The sequence below is a fragment of the Fusarium verticillioides genome, chromosome 4 (genome assembly GCF_000149555.1).
Source record: "Fusarium verticillioides 7600 chromosome 4, whole genome shotgun sequence".
Lineage (NCBI taxonomy): Eukaryota > Fungi > Ascomycota > Sordariomycetes > Hypocreales > Nectriaceae > Fusarium > Fusarium verticillioides.
The window spans coordinates 2,757,093-2,772,491 of record NC_031678.1 but is presented as its reverse complement, the minus strand read 5'-3'; the positions used below and the strand labels follow the sequence as shown (position 1 = coordinate 2,772,491).

At 48.3% G+C, this 15,399-nt stretch overlaps 6 protein-coding genes across 6 annotated transcripts; 5 read left to right on the top strand and 1 right to left on the bottom strand.

The window, feature by feature from the left end:
- Window positions 1-429: 429 nt before the first annotated feature.
- On the top strand, window positions 430-1,570 carry FVEG_12016 (hypothetical protein; the record flags this gene model as incomplete). The annotated part of the gene is made up of 2 exons (XM_018901345.1): window positions 430-731; window positions 781-1,570. 2 exons carry the CDS (start codon window positions 430-432, stop codon window positions 1,568-1,570), a joined length of 1,092 nt encoding a protein of 363 aa, XP_018759813.1.
- Window positions 1,571-3,562: 1,992 nt separating this feature from the next.
- On the top strand, window positions 3,563-3,949 carry FVEG_17147 (hypothetical protein; the record flags this gene model as incomplete). The annotated part of the gene is made up of 1 exon (XM_018906417.1): window positions 3,563-3,949. One exon carries the CDS (start codon window positions 3,563-3,565, stop codon window positions 3,947-3,949), a length of 387 nt encoding a protein of 128 aa, XP_018759814.1.
- Window positions 3,950-5,723: 1,774 nt separating this feature from the next.
- On the top strand, window positions 5,724-7,203 carry FVEG_12018 (hypothetical protein; the record flags this gene model as incomplete). Its single annotated transcript, XM_018901346.1, has 5 exons — window positions 5,724-5,996; window positions 6,048-6,182; window positions 6,252-6,281; window positions 6,341-6,501; window positions 6,585-7,203. 5 exons carry the CDS (start codon window positions 5,724-5,726, stop codon window positions 7,201-7,203), a joined length of 1,218 nt encoding a protein of 405 aa, XP_018759815.1.
- Window positions 7,204-8,080: 877 nt separating this feature from the next.
- FVEG_12019 (hypothetical protein) lies at window positions 8,081-10,068 on the top strand. Its single transcript, XM_018901347.1, has one exon. The coding sequence runs from the start codon at window positions 8,150-8,152 to the stop codon at window positions 9,899-9,901; it is 1,752 nt and encodes a 583-aa protein (XP_018759816.1). The 5' UTR covers window positions 8,081-8,149; the 3' UTR covers window positions 9,902-10,068.
- On the bottom strand, window positions 10,064-13,386 carry FVEG_12020 (hypothetical protein; the record flags this gene model as incomplete). The annotated part of the gene is made up of 4 exons (XM_018901348.1): window positions 10,064-10,516; window positions 10,564-12,268; window positions 12,314-13,059; window positions 13,105-13,386. 4 exons carry the CDS (start codon window positions 13,384-13,386, stop codon window positions 10,064-10,066), a joined length of 3,186 nt encoding a protein of 1,061 aa, XP_018759817.1.
- A 613-nt stretch (window positions 13,387-13,999) lies between these two features.
- Window positions 14,000-14,890, top strand: FVEG_12021 (hypothetical protein; the record flags this gene model as incomplete). Its single annotated transcript, XM_018901349.1, has 1 exon — window positions 14,000-14,890. One exon carries the CDS (start codon window positions 14,000-14,002, stop codon window positions 14,867-14,869), a length of 870 nt encoding a protein of 289 aa, XP_018759818.1. The 3' UTR covers window positions 14,870-14,890.
- Between the last annotated feature and the right edge of the window lie 509 nt (window positions 14,891-15,399).

The following is a 15,399-nucleotide window of genomic DNA, read 5'->3' as shown; positions in this document are numbered from 1 at the left end:
CTATTAAGTAAGTTTATTAATACTACCGCTTGCAAATGTCATTCCGTAACTAGCCCATACGGAGAGTTTAATTCTCCCCGTCGAAGGAAAACGGCCCGTTCTAGCGCTGGTACCCAAAATGAACAGAACAACCTAACGCCACGACAAACCAAGCTAGGCACTAAAACTGACAAGTTCAGAAGCATATCGTCAGTAAACTCAAGTCGACCAACACACGCAAAAAACAAGCGTAATTAACGGGGAACGGCAAGTGGCGGAAAGCTGAAAAGAAGCAAAGCAAGTAACGGGAAGCGTTTCATCAAACAATTCATTCGCAGATGCCGTACTGTAGCAATAAAAAGATATGTGATCTGCGCCCATCCCCCCGCCGTGAAAATCGCCCTTGTTTCTTTTTTCTTTCTTTTCGCTTTCGCAGTGTAACTCGACACGATGGAGGATCCTACGCTGTTCATTCACTGGTTCTTCAGCTGCTTGTCACTCCTGATCATGGGGGTGCGGCTGATATGGAGAAAAGTCGCCAAGCAGAATTATGTACTCGGCGATTACCTCACAATGGGCGCCATTCTATGCTGTGCTGTGAGATTGGCGCTCATTCATGTCGTTCTCACTTGGGGAACGAATAATATCAAACCGAGTCTTCGAGAGAAGATGGTTTTTACAGATGAGATTATTTATCGACGGGAGATTGGGAGTAAATTCGCCATTACCAATCGAGTCTTTTACAATTCATTGTTAGTGTTCCTTCTGACTCGGCTCGAGTCGTGCTGACATTTTTATTAGCCTTTGGTTACAGAAGCTTGTGCTTCTCGATGTTTATCGACGATTACTCCTCAACTTACGATATCAGAAGACGATTATGTATTCTTTTCTTCTCGTTTTCTTCGGTACTTACGTTGCTGTCCAAGTCACGACTTTCAGCGAGTGCGTGCCATTTCATTTGTACTGGCAGGTCGTTCCCGATCCTGGAACATGCTCCAAGGCCCAACTACAGCTCATCGTCGTCGGCGTTCTCAACATCGTCACCGACGTGATGCTTCTCGCTGTCCCGATTCCATTATTCTTTTCGCTCAAGACATCCTGGAAGCGCAAACTCAAATTATATGTTCTCTTCACTCTCGGTATCTTTATCGTCGCTATTACCGTCATCCGATTGCCGATCAACTCCATGAACAAAGACAGCCAAGTCAATCGTACGACATGGGCAAGCACAGAGCTTCTGACCGCGACAATCGTTGTCAACGCACCGACGCTATATGGATTCTGGAATAAGAAGAGACAGGGCACTGGATACGTTTATTCTCACTCACAATCCAACGGAACTGGGATGCGGAGTAGGAAGAACACGAGGGTAAACGATACACTTGGAGACGATCCTACGACAGAAACATTCGCTCTCGGTACTGTCCATCACACTCGGCAACCTTCTGAGGGTATTCTAAGGACTCAAGAAATTACTGTCACGGAATACATTGACTCCCGAAAGAATTCCAAGGGCACGGGTTCACGAACGGATGAGACGGAGGTTGCGTCGAATTCGAGCCAACTGAGCATCCTACGGGATCAAAAATAGCCTATCAGCGTTGTAATAATAAGTTCCATTATTTTCCTCCCCAATGTATTTTCCGAGTACTCTTGATCGCCAGAGACAAAAGCTTGGCTTTCGCACAACCCGCATCCAATTTCCATTCGGCGGCCGTTGACCCGATCGAAGGATCACCCCCCAACTTCCACGACAGGGATCGACAAAGCCAAGAAAAGTCCACCTTCCAGAAAACGAAGCTGATCAGCGCTCACCAAGGAACCGGTTCGCCTAAAGGTGTATTCGTCAGCGGAACCGTCGGAAAAGGTAGCGGAAATTTGTTACAGACAGTTCCCCTGTGAAGTGCATCCGTACGCCGGCTCCAATGAATCCTGTGACAATTCATCCCAAGGCGATTCGCGAGGTTGCATTTTCCGTCTGCCCACTTCCCGCCCTCAATGTCACTGCTCGTGCGAGTGACCCGAATAAAATACATGGTCATTGCTTTGCTTTGCTTTTCTTTGCTTATCAATTGTTTGTGCTCTGAACTCTAAATCGCACGAGGGCAGTTCTTGCGTTGCAAATACCGGGCACCTGGATAGCAGTCCTGGGCTTCTGTCGCTGGGAGGCACAGAACAGCGAGGCGAATCCAGAGCTCCGGGTGTCAGGGATTTGTTATCAAGGATCAGTCACTATGCATGCAGGTCCGTGGCGGCCACCCAAATGCAGCTCGTTTCCCGTACCGCGTCCCTGGGATTACGTATTCCTGGCATCCTCCGTGCCGTTGTCACCCCTTTACAATACTTTGAGAACTCTACGGAGTGTTGGGTCCCTGATGATAACACAGAGATTATGATGAAATCGTTCGATGTTCTAGCAATAACCTTACACTGCACGCTACACTCAATCAAGCAGAAGCGCGTTCAGCCCAACGCCGCGATGTGGACCTGCACTGCCGGGATTCGTACTTGGGCCACTGATGGGTCTGATCCCTTTGCAATTTGGGTTTAACTCGCCTTTAGGGTTATTTCGCTGTTGTAGCCGGAGCGGGTTCAGGTCCGCCGTCAGCGGCGGCCGAACCTCGAATGAGGTGTTCTGGAATTCAGCATCATCAAGGTGCCGAACTTTTCACGTTTGCATTTTCTGTTCTCGGATTTGAAGTTACTGTGAGTTTTGATCTATTCTTAGGCATTGCAATGCCAGTCCGCAATGTCGCCATGCCCTGGTTTATGTCTTGGTCGATAATTCTTGACGAGCCACTGTCAGTTTAACTGGGAACTGATCGAGTCACCTCAATCGTTTAGACTTTATCTCGGCAACGGGAGAGTGACGCATGCCCGTAGACTGCCAAGTGCCTCCCGGCAAGGCCAGCGCGCGTGACTCGGTTGCTGGGAATATAGCCTTCGGGGACCTCGCTTCCTCACCCGTACCGTGGTGTAGACTTACCTGACGCCACGCCGTCGTTAGTGACTCCCAGCATATCCCAGCATAGATACGAACATGCACCTAGTCGATATCAACGGTCATATCTAGTAGACTTGGAAGGCATTTGTTGTGTTATCGACAGGATGAAGGGGCCGCGGTAATTTCAGATAGGAGACGCCTTGACACTTCTTACCCTGCAGTATCAACTCGGTAGACAAGAGGATAACGGAGTCAAATTAGCTTGGTCTAGCCGCAGTATAGAACAATTGAGCTGTCCGTGCTGATTTAAACTCTCAGCCACAAGCGTCAACTGCAAACACATTTAATTCACCGATTGGGAATTATACGACGATGCCTCACCAAATACTGCAGCGTAATACCTTCAGCATTTCGACGGCATGTTCGGGCAAATTCCTCGATATGGCTGCACGGCATCAACATAGCTACCCTATGACGCAGCTTGGTGTTGTCTTTAAGTATTTTTCCAGGGCAATTGGCATTTTGAAATTTGTAAATCTGCTTATAGTTGCTTCCCATTAAGACACTGCCGATATATATCAACGCCAGGCTATCCTATAACAATGTTGAATCTAAGAGCCTGAACCGTCGCCACCAGAAATGGCTTTCGAAGTTGTTGGGACCAAGGGAACTGGTGGCCTTACTGGCGCCGCTCTTTTCCTCCTCCTCCTCTTTACCACCAGCCAAACTGCCAAAGCAGCTGAGACTATACCTGCCACAGTTGCAGGTAGGCCAACACCAAGGCCAACACCAAGGCCTATCTTGTTCTCTGACGACATGCCCCCAGACTTGCCTTTCGAAACCTCGGTAGGAGATGGTGCCTCTTCAGTCGATGCACTAGCCGATGCTGTTTCCGGTGCCGTTGATGCAGGAATTCTATTAGTTGGGAAAGTATCCGATGCTGTCAGAATAGGTCGATTGAAAATGATCACTTCTGCGGTGGGTTGGACATCCGTGCACCAAACAAGTGAAGCAGAAATATCGTAGTATTTCCAGGTCTGACAGTATGGATTTCTGGCATCAGTACTAAACACCGTTAGTCCTGATGTTGTAAGCACTTTTTGAGAAGACTTCTTTACCAACAACTCATCCCAGCACTGAGGCTTTCTTCATTGCACTGTCCTTCGCTGACCGCGGTATAGTCTAAACATACCGAGACGACGGTGCATGGCTCATTCCAACAACAACCGACAGCGGAATATAGTTCATTGTATACACATGTGCCTTTTCCAGGACACGTCCACGGGATTTCTAGGTATCTTATGAGAATAGTCTATCAATGGAAAGTGAGAGGAGTACTTACCTGAGTCCGTATCTATAAAACCGCAGGTATTAGATTCTTCGCCCTGATTCAAGACGTCCAAAGCCGCTGACGACGTGATGGTTAAGAATGTAGAATAAGTTGATTCTGTCATATCGATATATTATCGTTGTCGGTGGATCAAGACAGGCAAAGTCAGCTATTATATGGATAAAGCTGAAAATGCACTGCCTCCACCTGTCTCACACCAATCCCCAGCCTGCTTTTCAGCTGCCCCGAACTGGTTAGAGAAACCTCACAGAACAGTGAATTTCTCCGGCCTCAGGATCTGCTGTGTTATTTTGATTCGATAGATCTGGGAGGGAATGCTTACATCACGCGCCTTATACGAGTAACGGGTTGTTTTTAGATATGCTGTCGAGGTTTCAGGCTTGCAGCTTTGGCATTCTTGACATATGATCCTTGGCATTCTTGCGCAGTATTACAATCACCTCTGAGATTAATTTGTGACCACCTTTATCATACTGCAGAACATTAGATTATTCTTAGTGGCAACATTTCGTGGCTTATCGAACATTGTTGCATCTATCAATAGCATAGGACAGCCATTTCCGGACTCTTATTTCCAGTATCTCACGTTTCTTAGGTATCAAGCTTCTTATTAATAGTTAGCATTTCCGTTTACTGTTCGCAGCTTGAAGTTTGAATACCACATATACGAAGCGGGAGAGTAGAACTGTCTGCACCAAGATCGGTTGTCTTTCTTGTCGAGTCGTTTAATTATTTCAAGTATTAGGTGGCCGTTACACATATCATGATAAAAGTTCAATCGGGATGGGTTAATATGTTACCAAGCATGGATATTTACACAAAGGATCTATCTATTCAATATTCCAGACGTAGAGAATAAGCCACTGGTATGACTTTCATATAATCCGGGGCTTGCAGATTGCTTGCTTGATGCTATCATGACCCAACCGGGATAGATGCTCTTCCCGTCGATTTCTCCATTATCAAAGTCAACATGAGACGAACCAAATTGGAAGACCTCGGCTAATGAAGCTACGGCAATCTTACATTAATTTATTTCCAGATCGTAGTTCACGAGCCGGAAGCAAGTGAAACAGAGGGATTGTTGATGATTTTTGGGCCAAACATCGGGGGTGCTGGCAAGTGAAGCTAGCTAACTTGATGTCTACCGTACATTCCAGTTCGGCCCGAACGCTGTCTCGCTGTCAACAGGAAGCAAATCTGCTGGTCCAGACCGCGGGGTAAAACCTGGAGTGATAATTAGAGTTTCACGGGGCTCCAGACTATCGTGGGACCCCTTGCAAGCCGTCTATCCAGTCTTTATGTTGAATTGCATGGCGTCCTCCTTTTGCCTTGCCTATTATCCCACTGCAGCATTTCATACCGGGCACGAATCAGTTGTACAGATTTCCAGTTTATTAGATCTTCATCTAAGCCTATCCTTGCCCATTGACTTGTTCGTTGTGCATTATGGAGAAAGATGATCATCACGGCAAGGCCATGAATGTTGAAGACGCTAGAGGTAACGACGCCAGAATCCTTCTATACGACGATGATGGAAATGTGCGAAACCTAACAGTTCCATCAGCAGACCCAAACGATCCTCTCAATTTTGGGATCTGGCGACAGCGTCTCGTTCTGTTGGCCGCCTGCATGTATGGTATCGCTGGTTTCGGTGTTATTCAGTCAACACCGCTCTTCTTTGGGAATCTTATTGCCGAATACATGAAGGAAACTCATGGTGTAAGCCCAAAGGCTACAAACTCTTGGCTATCACTAACGAACGAACCCTAGAAATTCCACCCCAGCCGTATTGCAGATCTTGCTAGCTATCCTTCTCTCTGCATGGGCTTGGGAAACTTCTTCTTTGTTCCCTTGTCCATGGCACTCGGTCGCCGCTTCACCTTGATTTTTAGCAACATTATCTTTGTGGCATCGATCATCTGGGCTTCCAAGTTATAGTCCTTTGAGTCTCACCTTGGAGCACGCTGTTTGCAGGGTCTCACTGCAGGTATTGCGGACTGTCTGGTATGTCTCGCTTCTTCTGTTGACCCACGCAAATACTCTCTAACGCTAACAATTGTTAGCTACAGATTATCGTGCTCGACATGTCATTCCTATATAAGCGAAGCGCGCGACTCACTGCCTACTGGGCGTTGACCGCCATCGGGTCGTCTATGCTACTGGTCCCAGTCCCTTTTATCGTTGAGAACGCGGGCGGTAATTGGAGACTCAACTATTGGTTCTGGTTAGCCTTTGCAGTCTTTGCCATGATACTCATCATATTCTGCGTCCCTGAGACTCTTTTCACCGTCGTGCTGCAGAGCTTAGCGGAAGAATCCACGCAACAGATGCCTACGGTGCTCATCGAACATTTGCCTCGCCGCAAGCCGCCCGCGACGCTGGCTTCGACATTGAAGATGCTCAGTCAGGGAACCCCACAGAGCTCTCGTATAAGCGTCAGTTTGCGCTTTTCACAGTCCAACCATCGCCTGTTGCCCGGTTCCTTGGTGCGTACAAAGACATCTTCCTCTGCATTCTTGTTCCAGGCACTTTATGGGTACTGCTATTCAATAGTATGGTATTTGGGGGTCTCGTGGTGCTGAGCTTGACCTACGCACAGCGTCTCGAAATGCCGCCTTGGAATTTCTCCCCAGAAACAGTTGGAACGGTCCAAATTGGATCAGCCATTGGGGCACTTTTTGGTCTGGGATATGGAGAACTAGCAGAGCCCATCAGCCGCTATTTGACCAAAAGAAATGGAGGCGTTCGTGAGCCTGAGCATGTTTTACCGAACTTTATTCTCTCGGCGATTCTCTGTTTTCTGGGTACGATCATTTACGGTGTTGTAGCAGCAGATCCAACGCGGTACAGCTATGTAAGCATGCATGCTGCTTTCGCCCTGTTCTACTTTGGCTTCTGCGCTATTTCGGCAGTGACTGGAGTTTGACTTGGAGAATTGCTGCCGCACATGTCGAGACCTGCAATAGTGCTGACATGTGGAGGAAGAAATGCCATTTATTTTGGGTACAGTCATTCGTTCAATTATTGGGTCAGTGCGATGCGATGGGTTTTAGAGATACTTACACCCTCTTCGGAGGCATCCTTTTTGCATTGGGGTCTCTCGCTATTCCCTTGTACTTTTTGAACGGACGGATTCGTCGGGTCATGGAAAGAACATCGTTTTTCGGCACTTACTGACGTTCTCCGAGATTGAAGGAGGTCGTCTTAGTACATAGTTTAGTAGCCATTCACCAAATCTCTGTGTCTTTTTAGGCACATGGATTAAGTAGATGAAACTGATGTGCTCCCTGTCAGATTTAAATCATTCAGTCATGAAAGAAAAGAAGAGGCGTTCCTATGCCTTTATCAATCGTCAACGGTTCTGAGTAAGCTCTACATCAGTACAGATACCGTTACTTCGGTGCCTGGATTGAGTTTTGCCCTGCATGATCTGATAAGCTGCAATCCAACCCGAAGCAGATTTGGGTGACATTGGCTAAATCTGATAGAGGGCACAGCAGATCAACGCCAACGCAACAGCCCCGAGCCTGGTAATACTTGTGAACATTTGAGCTAGAGTTGTATGCAATATTAATATCCACATAATTTACAACCCTCCATTGGCGATCTACTCTTCCGATGAACTCAGGCCTTAGGCATCAAATTCGTGATAATGGCGTCAAGTCCCCACTTAGCCCACGGTTAGATCCGCCGCTATTGGACATGAAATCTTATCAGATGAGCTTTGTCATGCGTTGTCACAAGGTCAAGTCCCTCGTAATCAAATCAGATGACTCTTCTCCCCTCTACCCCTGGCCTTTGCTGCCTGAACCTGCAGCCTTCTTGTTTCATCCCGTGAAAAAATTCCTCACCTCCTCATCACCAACCCGAAAATGTCCTCAGAAACAACGCCGCTTCTGGGCGCTCCAGAACCAAGCTCAAGTGACGTATCGCATAATGCCGCGAGGCCTGCTAATCCTAAGAGGCTTTCGGCGGGCGTGGCGCGGATGGCGGTGGTGTCGAAAAACCTCACCCGCGCACATCGGATCTGGCTCTTTACGGGTATTTTCCTCGTCGGGTATGCGTATGGTTTAGAGAGTCAGGTTCGTTTGGCGTATCAGTCCTATGCAACGTCGAGTTTTGATCTGCATTCCTATCTTTCTACGATTAATGTCTTGCGCAATGTTATCGCCGTGGCAATCCAACCTACGGCGGCAAAGGTGGCAGATGTCTTTGGCAGGTTCGAAGTCATCGCCATTTCAACAGTTCTTTATACCCTCGGAATCGCGATCGAGTCAACTGCGCCGTCAGTCGAGGTCTTCTGCACAGGATCGGTTATTTACCAAACGGGATATACATGCATAGTGCTTCTTTTGGAAGTTCTCATCGCCGACTTCTCATCCATGCGAGCGCGCGTCTTTTTCAGCTATCTCCCAGCGATACCATTCTTGATCAACACATGGATCAGTGGAAACATCACGTCTGCAGTGCTGAGCACGACGACCTGGAGATGGGGTCTTGGAATGTGGGCTATCATCTACCCCATTGCCTCACTGCCTCTCCTATCCTGCCTTTACTTCCTCGAGAGGAAAACCTGGGAATCTGAAAGCGGCAAGGAGAGTGATGAGATTGTCCTGGTTTCTCTCAAGACCAAAAGAGGTAGAGCAGATCTGTTCCACCAACTCGACATCATCGGACTTGTTCTTCTTGTACTCGCCTTCTCGCTCATTCTGGCCCCTTTAACCGTCGCTGGAGGTACCGCCAGTCACTGGCGTAGCTGGTACATTATCCTCCCTCTGGCCCTCGGCTTCTGTTTCATGATCGCTTTCATCGCTTGGGAACAACGTGGTGCTCGTCATCCTCTCGTCCCATTCCACCTGCTTCGTGACAGAGGTGTCTGGTCGGCCTTGGCAGTTCGAAGTCTTCTTAACCTAGCATGGTGCACGCAAGGAAACTACCTCTACACGATTCTCATAGTCGCCTTTGACTTTTCTATCGAGAACGCTACCCGCATCATCTCGTTCTTCTCATTCTTCGGAGTCATCACTGGAGTTCTAGCTGGTCTAGTCATCTTTAAGATCCGTCGACTCAAGTTCATCATTGTCGGGGGTACACTTCTGTTTATGGTTGCTTTCGGTGTTTTGATCTTATACCCTGGTGGAGCTTCAACATCGTCTCAAGACGGAATCATCGCCGCACAGATTCTTCTCGGAGTGGCGGGCGGGTTCTTCGCTTATCCGACTCAAGCATCTATCCAAGCCTCAGCAACTCGAGAGCACGTGGCCATTCTCACAGGTCTTTACCTCTCATTCTACAACGTAGGAAGTGCCCTAGGTACATGTCTCTCTGGTGCCATCTGGACTCAAACTCTTTACAAAGCTCTGAAGCATAACCTGGATTTCCAACCAGACGAAACCCTGGCAAAGAGAATTTACAACTCGCCTTTTGCCGTGATCCCGGACTATCCAGTCGGAACGGCCATTCGAGACGCGATTATCAGCAGCTACAGCTCCGTACAGAGACTTCTCTGCGTCGCCGGAATCTGCGTTTGCATACCCATGATCATATTCGCACTTGCCCTGAGGAACCCGAGGCTGTCGGAGCAGCAGGTCCAGACGGAGGATGAGGAAAATCAAGAAGATTGAGGGGTCCAGCTCTTGAAAGGGCTGACGTTTTTGGAGGCGCATACAATTTTACAGCGACGAAACGAATCACTCACGCAATTGCGTTTTAGAAATTAGAAAGAGCATTTTTAGAAGCATGAACTTGCATAGTATTTAACGAACAAACGAATTTTAACGCTTAACTCAAACCTTCTCTGCCCAACGTGCCTGTAACCTTCCAAGCATCATCTTGACATAATCTACATTCGTGACATCCGGCACATTTCTCAACGTCTCACTGTCCTCCCTTGACTTATCCGTAAGGTAATCCAACGGTCCTTTTTCCGCTGACGAGGCAGCCTTGTTGCCATACTTACCCTCAAACCAATCTAGTAGCTTGATAGGAGGGTTCTTGGCAGGATCGCGCTCTGAGTTGCGAAGACGGTCCATCCATTGATCTGTGGGGAGGGTCTCGAACTTGAACCCGGCTTTTGTCATGGAGGGAAGCATGTCGTTTGCCCAGTGGAAGCGCACAGGGTTAAGGATGTGATAGACGAGATCAGGGTCGGAAGAACGGTCTGAAGGTGATGATGCGCCGAGGTTGGCGAGGTCGAGAATCGTTGAAGCAGCGAGATCAACCGGTAGCCAGGTCATTTCCTGTTCATGTAAGCAACTATACTTCAACATAAAATGGAGAAACTTACCTCATTCAAAGATGGCAAGGCACCAAGCGTAACAGCCGTCTGAATCATCAAAGGAATTCCCTCAGTAGTTTTCCACTCCCCAACCTTTGTATCACCAACCAACTGTCCCAATCTCAAAACCCTCGCAACGGCACCAGCATTCTTACAAGCATTGCCAGTAATATGTTCAGCAACATATTTAGACCTCGCATAACCAGTATGCTGAGCATATGCAGGTGAAGGAACTTGTGCTTCAAGAACCTTTCCAGGGCGTGGTGATCCTCCCGCCGATGAAACAGAAGAACAGAAGAAGAATCGCGCGGGCTTGGGTGTTTGCACGGAGAGACTTAGTTGGATTAGATTGTGCACGGCTTTGATGTGCTGATCTTCGAAGGACTGCACGGAGATGTTGAAGTTGACTGCCCATGCGCTGTGGATTATTGTTGTGAGTTTGGTGCGGAGCTCGAAGATGTGGGATTCGCTGAGGCCGAGGTCTGGACGGCTGAGATCGCAGGGCAGAGCGAGGATTTTGCTGCGTTGCTCTTCGTTGAGGGATAGACCGCGAGCTTGGAGGGAGCTGTAGAGTCTTTCGGTGGCGGCAGTGTCGCTGGCTGCTCGGACCAAAGCCCATACTGCGCCAACATTGGGTTGAGCGGTGAGTTGAGCGAGCGCATGTGCTCCAAGAGCACCAGTAACACCAGTGAGCAACACGAGCTCCTTCTCAGGTTGGGCTGCTGATCCCGGAACATGACGTTCAAACGTAGAGTATTTCTCGATCAGATCCTCCATAACCTTTAACTGATCCTGCGCCTCATCACTCGCGCCATTTCTCAATCTCTCAAGTTGGCGAGCAAGTAACTTGACATTACCAGTCTCGTATAACACATTCTGTCCCAGCTCAGATTGTCTACCATCAAGGTAGATCTCTCGCTTGATGAGACTCCACATCTGAATGCACTGAAGACTATCAACTCCAGAGGCAAAGAAATCTGCTTCAGAAGACCCTAGATCGGCACCGCACTTGCTCTTCAACTGTTGAAGAAGGTAATCTTCCAGCTCTGAACCTTCGAGTTTAAGCGAGCCTGCTTCGTCGCCTTGACCCTCGTACCTGTTATAAGCAGCCTCGATCTCCTTCTCGAACTGGCGATATGTAGGTACTCTGATGAAAGTACCCTTATCCGTACGCGGGTAAGCTGAATCAGCTGGCACAATTACAACCAGTTCCTTGGGGATTCGTGAGAATGACTCTGCCCGGGAGTTCGCGTCTTCAACAGACGGCCAGATGGTGTCAAGGAACTCATCGTCGGGCATGTCGGCCACCCGATCAGCCTTGACAATCAGAATACCGGGATATGTCCTTCCATCACCGAAGACAATCGCTTCCTTGACGATTTCCTCCTGTCGAATTCGACCCTCGATAGGAATGGGAAGAACCTTTTCGCCATTGATGAGAGTGAAACGGTCATCTAAACGACAGGCGAATTTCCAGAGATTAGGCCTCGTAGGATGTTGTGTAAAAAGATCTCGCGTACGGAACGATCCAGGTGGGTTATCTGAGTTGGTAGTGCTCTTTGACGGAAGGCCATCTAAAGCAACGCATTCGAACAGGCCGGGAGCGACTTCGTCAAAGATAGTGTAGGGTTCTGCTGGAGGGAGTACACGGATATAGTTCCAGGCCTTATCACCCTCAGGACGAGCCGACGTAGCGAGTCTTCCGGTTTCGGTGCTACAATGTGTTAGCTGATTCTTGTAAAGAGGCAGAGATACTCACGCCCCGTAGTTGCCGCAGAGGTTAACACCGCGCTCAACTAGCCGATCACCCAGGTCATCTGGACATCCACTTCCTGCATAAAGCACAAGCTTCATATCAGCCAGCATCTGAATTCCCTCATCACTCTCGGCAAGCAGCTTAATAACATAAGGAACGCAATGGAAGATCTCAGGCTTCGTAGCCTTAAGCTGCGCCATAACTGTCTCTCGTGTCAAGGGCAGTCCGTAGTTTGTGAAGTAAATCGGTTTGCCGGAGTAAATCGATCGGAATACCTCGTAGAAACCATGGCTGTGGAAGAATGGCGATGTAAGAAACGCTCGCATGTTCATATGCACAGCAAAAGCTCCGATACAGCTTGAGTTGGTGAGATAGATCGGCTTGGGGAGACCTGTTGAGCCGGAAGAATGAATAATGACAGCGACCTTGCGAGATTCCGCTTCGGGGCTGTAATGTCTGACGAATCTTGGCGCATTGAGATGAAAGATGTCTGCGTTTTGCAGGAGAGGAAGAATTTCGAGTTGGCGGTTTTGTTGAACTTCCTTCAGAACAGGGTGAAATGGTGGCGTTGTTAGGATGACATTGCAGTCTGCTAAAGTGAGAAGCTGGGTAATAGCTGGGCTGGCAAGGCGTGTCGAGATCAGAAATGAAGAGTATCCTAATCTGTTAAGAGCAATAATCTGTATCACGACGTGAATACCTGATTGACCCAGCATACCAACAACAGGCGCTTTCTCAAGCGTAGGATCCTATCCAGTTAGTTGTATCCTTATGCCCTCATGAACTAGACTTACCACTGGCTCAAGACCTAGGCTCTGGAGTCTTTGAACAGCCGCATCAGCATATCTATCAATATCCACTGCACTATGCTCCTTGAAATCATCAACACCCGTTTCCGGTGCACCCATTAAAATCGTATCCCCCAACTCCACGGCGCGACGCTTAATCATCTCATTCAGGGTGAACAGCTTCGCCTGTGAGGGCTGCACAGCAGGCTTGTGAGCCTCAACGGCATTGGAGTCGTGTCTGATAGTCATGGTTTCGACAATTTTTGCATACTTAGAGTAGTCCTTCATGTTGAATTATTGAATAGAAGTTATATATTATAGTGAAGAAATCGGATATCCGTATCTCCACATTCGTCAATGGCATTGGGCTAAGAGACGGAAAAGTGAAATCCCCTCATTAACGGATAAATGCCCCGCCAAATTGTCGCTCGGAAACGAGAACCGCCACCGCGGGGAGCTTTGCGAGGTTCATTGACAAGATATCCGATTTGGCATTTTCCGTCAGATTGATCTTGATTTGAGGCTTCGGTGAGGCTGCGGCTACTTTCTCCTCACGATGCTGCATGATATACACCAAAGCCATTCGAGATCGGCAAATGCCAGATAACTATCGAATGACCGGTTGCTTCCCCGTGGTATAGGTTAACCAAGTAAGGAGTGTTGAATCAGAAAGAGGGCTTTGCTTGCGCAATTGAAGTAATGGCGACGTTGTAGCTGCATGAGTTGTGTATATGAGAGATACTCATCTGGATGATTCATCTGAATCGAAAAGCCTATCATTATGGCCGGATGTTTTGTTTTATCCCTTCTCTGTTGTTCAAGGTCGAGAAGCTGTAGCTGGCCATCGGCTGTCTCCACTCAGTGATTACAGACTGACATTTTCCCCTCAGCATCATCCTCAATGAGTGACAAAGCCAACACGACTGGGAGCCAAAGTGAAGCATTTGGCCCAACGTATATAGTTGAGCCAACTGAATCACACACCCATACAGTAGTTCTCCTCCACGGTCGAGGAAGCAGCGGTGAAGAGTTTGCCCAGGAGCTCCTCGAAGAGACTTTACTATCAGATCAATCCAGCCTTGCCCAAAAATTACCCAGCTGGCGATGGGTGTTTCCGTCATCGCGTGAGCTATGGAGCACGGCTTTTGAGGAGGACATGCCCGCATGGTTTGAGGCTCATTCTTTGACGGATACTATTGCTCGACAAGACCTTCAAATCCCGGGCATCAGGCAGTCGGTCAGCTACATCAAGACGATTCTAGACCAGGAGATCGAAATAATTGGCGGAGATACATCAAGAGTGGTCTTGGGTGGAATTAGTCAAGGTGCAGCGGTGGCAATATGGACATTGCTTTGTCTAGACTCTGTCGAGAGACCTCTCGGCGCCTTTTTCGCTACAAATACTTGGCTCCCCTTTGCTTCCAGTATCGAGAACTACCTATCAAACGAGCAAAAGTCGCCTATAGATGCAGGAACTGAGTTTGTCGCTGGGATGCTGGCTCAGTCAAAGGTCTCACATCCTCAATCTCGAGAAAGACCCCCATCAACGACCGTCTTTCTTGGTCATGGAACCGATGACGCGTATGTTGATGTCGAACTGGGAAGAAAGGCGCGAGAGATCATTATTCAGGCTGGCTTTACAGTTGAGTGGAGAGAATATCAGGGAGCAGAGCAAGAGGGACATTGGTTTAAAGCACCAGAAGAAGTTGACGATCTGCTCAACTTTCTTATGAAGCACGTGGAAAAGCCTAAACAACAGGCTCAAGTGTGAATTAGAGATTCAAAAATTGCCATTGTCTTCATTAAGTTTCATTATAGATCTGGGGTCTAGTACTTAAATCCTCAACCTCCTCGTCTCTTAACTGGGGATAGGCGGCTGAGGCGCCTCGTCCCGAACACAAGCAAAGCAGCCCTGTTCATAGTACGCCGACGTTCCACCCTGTGCCTCGCCGAAGGGAATATCCTTCTCATATCCCTTAAACATGAAGCAGATCTTGAAAACAGGGGCATCAGGAGCAGGAGAGTAGTTTTCCGTATAGAAAGAAACACAGCCCGGGGTATTTTCACAGTATTTGGGGCACCCGTTAAGACCAGACGTTGACAGTTGAGATGTGAGGTAGAGCGGGGAGGACTCAAAAGTTCCTCTGGTGACTGCTTTTCCGCAGACTTTGTCGCTGGGAAGCGGGATAATTTGTGTATAGCTTGGGCATGGGGCGCTGGAAGTAGTGGTAGCGGCTTCGGAGGTTGTCTGGATGGTAGATGCCTCTGTTATCGTCTCAATTGTGGAAGCGATCGCGGTCG

Bases quoted from the DNA above. Each gene is read 5' to 3' on its own strand.
- FVEG_12019 (XM_018901347.1), top strand. From the start codon at position 8,150: ATGTCCTCAGAAACAACGCCGCTTCTGGGCGCTCCAGAACCAAGCTCA.